General features: G+C 35.2%; 1 protein-coding gene across 1 annotated transcript in view; it reads left to right on the top strand.

The window, feature by feature from the left end:
* The window catches only part of LOC109829744 (UDP-N-acetylglucosamine--N-acetylmuramyl-(pentapeptide) pyrophosphoryl-undecaprenol N-acetylglucosamine transferase), a 9,952-nt gene continuing 1,987 nt past the window's right edge, over nt 7-7,971 (top strand). Inside the window, exons 1-4 of the mRNA XM_020396800.1 lie at nt 7-107; nt 3,362-3,762; nt 6,116-6,224; nt 7,602-7,737. Coding sequence (XP_020252389.1) covers nt 3,395-3,762; nt 6,116-6,224; nt 7,602-7,737 — 613 coding nt within the window. The 5' untranslated portion in view covers nt 7-107; nt 3,362-3,394. The remainder of the gene's footprint in view (nt 108-3,361; nt 3,763-6,115; nt 6,225-7,601; nt 7,738-7,971) is intronic.

The following is a 7,971-nucleotide window of genomic DNA, read 5'->3' as shown; positions in this document are numbered from 1 at the left end:
GGATCCTGCGGGATTTCAGGCCGGAGATCGTGGTGGGGACCGGGGGGTATGTCGCTGCTCCTCTTTGCTTGGCGGCGGTGCTTGCCGGTATTAAGATCGTGATCCAGGTTTTTGCCGCTCTCTTAAGTACCAAGAAGATCCTGTCACGTGCCCTGAGCGTGATTGGGTCATTGTTGTCACTCGGTTATTTGAACTTCAAAATAACCGCAAAGTTTCACCCTTTAACGTTAAGGCCACCTTACTTTTACTTTGATAAGTAGAAGTTTGATACGCTAACACCTTGTTTGGATGGAGGTTAATGGATGGAATTAAAGTGAAATTTCAATTTCACCTCGTTTGGGAGTTTTTTTGAGGGGTTAGATGATGGAATGGAAGGTTAAATTTCCTTCCATTTCCCTCCCCTTCAATTTGGGGTAGAGGATGGAATGGAAACCAGCGTAAAATTTTATAATGTGATAAGATGATTATACCCTTATGATATTAAAATCAATGGTTATACATAGGGGTGCTAAACCGTATCCGTATCCGATGAAATATCCGTAACTGTATCCGTTAGGATACGAATATAGTTACTCAAATCTATAACCGATAGGATATGGTTATGGATATGGTTTTGTAGTGAAATAACCGTATCCGTATCCGAAATATCCGAATACATATTAGTCATACTCTTACGATAGTTTCGATTCTTAGATTATGGATTTGTGGTTAATTTTGATGATCATGATGTCTAATCTTAACTTTTTAGTTATAATAGACATATTAACGAACTCTTTTGTATCACATTAACTATGTTTTTCTCAATACTATCTAGTTTTCTCATATCTGTTTTGTATCCGCATGCATATCCGCTTATATATCCGCATGTATATCTGTAACCGTATCCGATTTTAGCGGATATGGTTATAAATTTTTCTTACCGAGGTATATCTGTATCCGTATCCGAGATGGGTAAACGGATATGGATATGGTAAACATCATATCCGAGCCGTATCCGGACCGAATGCACCCCTAGTTATACATATTCACTCCACTTCCCTCCTCTTTATTAGAACTCCCAAATAAAGTAAAACAAATTTACTTTTGTTCCCCATACTAAACTCCCAAACAACATTTTATCTTTTCACTTCCATTCCCTACATTTCCTTTCCATTATTTAACTTTCCGTCCCTTCTCTTTAAACTCTCAGAGTCCCAAACAAAGCATAAGTAAACTTTGATTTGGTCAGGAATATCAACATAGAAGAGTGAATGAGAAACAAATTTTCTTTCGAAATTTAGGCTTTTTGAGTCAGGTGAGTTGGGTGAGGTGAGAAACAAAATTAGGGTTTTGGGTATCTCATTGTCAAATTAATGTCAATTTGAAATCTTTGGGTATCAATTTGTCAAATAAAAACTTCAGACTATTAGGGTTAAAACCTTCAAAGTTTTCAGGCACTAAAATGCAACAAAGCCCTATTATTATTAGATTAAATTATCAGACTAGTTTTTTAACTTGACCATATTTTCCAATATTGTATTTATTCTAATAACAATAAGGCCCTTTTTCGATGAACTGTATTTTTTCTTATCTTTTTTTGGAAAATTTCCATCCCTTTGGCATATCTAAATTATTAAATCTACACTCTCATTCTCCTTCAACCTCCCCCATTTAATAAAATTCTTTAGCCCTTTTACCCAATAAGATCCTCCTCCACTCTTTCTCCCTCTCATCAATTGAGCGCCTTCTTTTTCCTTCAAACTCTTCAAATTCAAACCTAAACCCTAATCCAAATTGGTATAGAATTGGATGATTATTGGGGTTGGATTGTGGTTTAGATTTGAATTGGTTCAAACTCTCCCAATTCAAACCTAAACCCTAATCCAAATTGGTATGGAATTGGATGATTATTGGGGTTTGGACTATGGTTTATATTTGAATTGAAGGAAATTGAAGGAGAAAGATGGGGCTCAAGGGAGGATCTTGTCGGGTAAACGGGTGCAAAAAGTTTGAATTGGGGGAGGTTGAAGAGAAGGGTGTAGATTTAATAATTTTGATAGGTCAGGGGGATGGAAGAAATTTTCCCAAATATAAAAAATCCAATTCACCTGAATTCTTATCGCCGGTGAGAAAAAAGGCCTTATTGTCATTGGGGCACAAGTTAAAATACCATGTTATCGCCAGAGTAGAAATAAATACCATATTGGAAAACATGGTCTAGTTAAAATACCAATCTGATAATTTAGCTATTATTATTATTATTATTATAATATCCGTCTCATGACTTTTATATATGAACAACTGTTATTAACTAAAAGTTTATGCCTTCTTAGAAATTATATTAATTCTTGGGATGTGAAACATGCATGGAATTAGTTAAAATCTGTTGGATTATAACGAAAAAAGCTCAAATCTTAATGAGTTTACAAGTGTTAAGATGAGTTCTCATTAGTTTTACTTACATGATTAGCTTTACGGGCAGCACCTTTTCATTGTTACATCCCTAGATGTGTAAAGTCCTTCGTTATTTTCCTCTTTTATTCGCTAGTTACTTGGTATTTTATGTAACACTTGCAACAAGGTTTGGTAGTGATATTAAAAAAAAAAGATGAATTCTCCTCGATGTACTTCAAGTCTTCAACAGGTGGAACTTTGTTTAGCAGAAAGGTTATGTGATCTATCAATACTTAACTCATTGCAGGGTAGAACTTTTGTTGGTGCTGAGAATAAATTGTGATTGCTTGTACTGCATGATTTATCTTTTGAGAAAATACCTGTGGATGATTGCAATTCGTTATACCAAATATGGTGATTAGAAGATTCAAAATATTTAATCCAAGGGTTGAATGTGAGATTGAACAACATAATCCAATAGGTAGGTGAGTTGACTGATTTATTCTATTGCTCTTTGTTATAGCAAAGGTTTCTTTGAGCCATAATCTCCGAAGTGTTAATTCAGGGTTTAATTTCATGATTAAACAAAATAACTTGTTAGCTAAGTAACTGGACATGCTAACCTGCCTCCTTGGTTTTGTCATAAGCTCGTTCCGCTCCTGCTTATAGGAACTTAGGTTTTGGCTAGATGGAAAATATCAAACAAAGTTGGTATCATGTTTGTAGCTGATCGATCATGATGGAATGGTTATTATGGTGAGTACAATGATTCCTTTGACATGCATACTTTGCCTATATCTATTTGTACGATAGTAGTAGCTGATGTTACAACTTCCTACTACTTCCAAAGTGTTTAATTATAACTTTCTTCCAAGATGTTTTGTTATAACTTTCTCTTTGTCTAGATCTAAAAGTTCCCATCATTTTTTTTATCTACCTGAATCCTAAATTTTATCAATAATTTTCGTTTTCTTTTTTCTCTCTCCAGGAACAGAATGCATTTCCAGGCGTCACAAACCGAATGATTGCACCATATGCAGCTAAGATCTTCCTAGCCTTTAATGCATGTGTGAAGCATTTTTCCAAAGAGAAGTGTTCAGTGTACGGGAACCCTGTTCGGTTGTCTATGAGGCGATATGTTTCAAAGGTGGTGGCAAGGACTCATTTCTTCCCAAAGGCTGGATCAATGGTTGGAGATGATAAGACTCAAGTTCTACTTGTGTTGGGAGGATCTGCAGGTGCTGCAGCCATTAATATAGCAGTTCTTAATATGTATTACAATATGTTACAAGAGCACAAGAACAGGTTTATTATATGGCAAACGGGGGCAGAGGGATACAGCGAAATGGAGAGTCTTGTTAAGAATAACCGCAGATTGCTGCTAACCCCGTAAGAACTTTTGCTCTGCTGTCATATTTGCATTTGTGAACTTATTTCAGTGAAAGAGTTGGGTAATCTCAATGATTGATGAACTGTTCAGCTGTTATATAAGATAAAAACAACATTTTAAAGCTTCATTTACGATATTCAGTCTGCCTTAAAAGCAAACAATTATATCGGTAGGTTTTTTGTTTCTTATGCATCAGATATGGGCTAAGATATATATGTCTTAGATGTTATTAGTGATTTTACATGGTTTGCTTGTTGATTGATCACTAGTAGGATGGAAACTGTGAGAGCTTTTGGCCATAATTGAGATCTAGAAGAGTGCATAGAGTATTCCCATCTGCCCTATGTTGCTTGATATGCTCTATGGGATCTTATTTGTTGTTCTTCCATAGAGGAAGGGTATATTTCTTAGTAATAGTATTATGCTCCAGTACCATTGCTTTATTGACTCAAAAAATTGGCAGCATTCCTTGCGATATTGACATTGATCCATTCTATTACTTTGGAGGCCCTCCTTGTGAGGTCTCAGTCTGTCCTTGAAACTGTACCAAAAGTTCCCAACAAATATAAACTTTTCTCGGATGAACTGTATAGATACGTATATTAGCTGGTATATTTGTTTGAGACAACAATACTACATCCTGATTGAGTTTTGTTTGTATGGCTCTCGGTTTGTGAGAGGCCATTCTTTATGTGTACATCAAGTTTTGCCCTATTGCTATTTGGTAATAATAAATTTATGGACTTGCCAAAAAAGCATTATTTTATCCTCAAAAATGACCAAAGTAGATAAACCTTAAGAAGAAAGTGGATTAAAAAGAGGTGATAATGTATGTAACAGACCTTTTTATCAATGTAGCATCCACATCTATATGGTCATAGGACACATACCATAAGATAAAGCAGATCTGATTTTATAACTACAACAAAGGATTTCTAAAAGATGGTGAGCTTGAGGATGTTGTGGTTCATTGAATCAAATCAGGATGGTTAAAATGGAGGAGCACTTTTAAAGTCTTATTTGATTGTAGATTACGTATGGAGTTGAAGGGTAATTTCTAAAGGTTGGTTTTAAGGACAACAATGCTTTATGGATCAGGGTGTTTGACAACAATGAGTGTGGTAGAAAGAAGAGCGTTATGCTGGACTTGTAGATATACACTAAGAGATAGGATAGTAAATGAGTGCATCCATAGGACGTTAGAGGTTGCTCATTATCTATTAACAATAAAATGAGAGAAAATTATCTGACATGGTTTGACCATGTGCAACGGAGGCTGCGTAATGCACCAATTGGGAAAAGTTATATGATTATAGTTAATGGAGTAAAGTCTAGAAGTAGACACAAGAGAACTTGCTTGGAAGTAAGAGGTTATGGTAATGGTTAACTTAATGGAGGAGATAGTCCTAATCATAAGATTCATAACTAAACTTGAAGAAGAGGATTAATGTACCTGACTCCAAATATCTAAGGATAAAGGCTTTGTTGTTGTACCCGCATGAAAATGGAGAACAACATGCTGATACAATAGTTCCTAAAAACCTAGGTCATTGTGTGGCCAGAAAACACTTAGATTGCATGTTATACATTTACCAGACAAAGAGATACTAATTTTTCATAATTTAACACACATACACACACACATAAAATAAATGTTGATGTCTTCTATTCTTTTATAACCATATAAGCTTTATTTATAAACATTTTAGTCTATCTGCAATTCTGCATCCTATGGCAAACACATTGCAAATTTGTTATGTTGTAATTAGATTGAGCATGAAACATTAGAATTTAACATGAAAATAAATGAAACTAGTTTTCTGATATGTTCAACGCACATGAAAGAACAATCTGACAATTGTCAAGGATGTGCCAAGATATGCCTAAAAGCATCTGGAAGTAAAACTATATTCTGAAACTGTGGACAGGTTAAAGAAATCTGAACAAGGATCTTAGAAGTTTGTAAAAAGTATCATGCTGGATATGCGATGTGGCTGAGACTTCGAAGTTTTTTCATGCTACCATAGCCATACATTTAGCAAGGACCATGATAGAAATATCCAAAGTTGCACTTTGGAAATATATGGTGGATTCAGAGGAAGGGGGGTCTTGTGATATTAGTAGGAAGAACATATGGCAGAATTTAGCAACCCATCTTTGTTTGTTTGAAATCAAACTCAACTGTATGTGCTCAATGCTCATGTAGATGCATATACAAATCTTCTTCAGAGTTATTCTTGAAACACTTGTATATGCATCTACCGACTTTGAAAGTGCACTTATTCTCATCTTAAATTGTACCTGACTTCTTTAAGTATGAAAAATAACTTAATTTACTCTTAAACTTTGAAGGTTCTTGCACGCAATGGATTTGGCTTATGCAGCAGCTGATGTTGTTGTTTCACGAGCTGGAGCAATGACATGTACAGAGATATTGACCACTGGGAAGCCCTCCATTTTGGTACATTCTTTTTCCGCATAATATGAAAAATCATTAAAATTCTACTATTATACACAGTTTCTGTGGAAAAAAGTCTCTGCCAACTGAATCAATTATTGTTTAAAAGGCCATTGAAAATTTTCATATCTCCTGTGAGTATAGTTTGTTTGAAAACGGATTGTATTCCATATTGCACTGTGTAACCTTCTCTATTTTAGTTTATTCTGACCTTCTTTGGTACATAGTCTTTGAGGGTGTTTAATGAATGCTTGATCTTGAACTCTGTGGCCAGAGACATAAATCTCCCCGGTCAACCGCTGGTTTTATAATATTTATACACTGAGGCAAATCTTTGCCTCAGTTATTTTTTTTGGTTCCCACTCCTAATGGATTCATTTCAAAACTCAAAATTACTGGCATTGTATATTCAGTGAATATGTTCCTTAGTCTTTTCCAACTAGAACTCTGTTTAAAACCCAATGTTCTTTGCGGTAATAAAGTCCTTGCGTGAATAATTCATAGTGGAGTTACTCATAAGAAATGCTTATAATTGAAACTTCATTTCAGAGACTTTGGAATTGTGAGCATTTAAGAACTTCTAAAGCTGTCAAGTTTGTTGCTTCATTGTTCCTTGTTTTGATAGTTTATTGAGATGCGATATAAGACGTGAATCGGAATTCTGTGGGTAAAAGATAATGGCAAATAAAAATCTAAAAGTATACTAGTTACAGCATATTCTTATAAACCATTTTTTGATGGAAATTAGTCAAATGATAACATATGTAAATTATCATGACTTGACCAATCTATTCTCATCCCATACTTTTAAAACAAGAAGGGAAAAGGGGGGAAAAAAGGGAAAAAAAACAGTTCCTTGTGAAATCCATGGGGGCAATACAATTTATTGGAGGTCAACATTTGATCAGGAAGGATTTCTGCAATTTCAGGGGTATCACTTGATATTGGCTTGCTCCTTTGTTGCACATCTTCTGGACCAGTAAAATTATTCTGATATCCCAGTGTCCTATCCTTGTAAAGTTTGATTGCTTTGAATATTCTGTCCTCAGGACTCAAAAGTTTTTACTCCAAGCTGAAGATGAGTTGGTTTCTGTTTAGAAAAGTTCCACATATCAACTATACTAGAGCGTAGATAAACCGCTAATCATATCCTTATACACTTCTGTGAAGATCCTAACTAGTAAGGTGAGTTGTTGGAAACTAAACTAGTATTCTGAAAGCATAACAGCTGTGCTCACAAGAATAGATGTGAAATTTTACAACAGTAACGATACAGGACTATTCCTTAGAATATGGGTAATGTTTGACAATGCAACCCCTCATGCTTATTTGTTTGACCTAATGCTACATCGCTTTATCTAGTTATTCTTGCTTTTGCAGATTCCATCACCTAATGTTGCAGATGATCATCAAACAAACAATGCATATATAATGGCCGATGTAGCCGGATCAAAGGTCATAACAGAAGATGAATTGGGATCACGCAGTCTTGAAATTGCAATTGACGAGGTGTTAGGTACATGAATTTATGTTGCCGGTTATTCTATACTCTTTCATATTTTTGTGTCTGCCTTTTAGTAATAATGGTTAACAAATAAGTGTTCCATGAATCACCACTGTGAACCCATGGAATGTTGACAAGTTGTCATATGGGAAAGAATTAATGCCTCAACCGTTATGACCCTAAGGGGAAAACTATATTGGGATCTTGGATTCAATATCATTGACCACTTTGTTGTTGGTTGGTTGG

The sequence above is a fragment of the Asparagus officinalis genome, chromosome 1, assembly GCF_001876935.1.
Source record: "Asparagus officinalis chromosome 1, Aspof.V1, whole genome shotgun sequence".
NCBI lineage: Eukaryota > Viridiplantae > Streptophyta > Magnoliopsida > Asparagales > Asparagaceae > Asparagus > Asparagus officinalis.
This window is presented reverse-complemented; position numbering and strand designations above follow the sequence as displayed.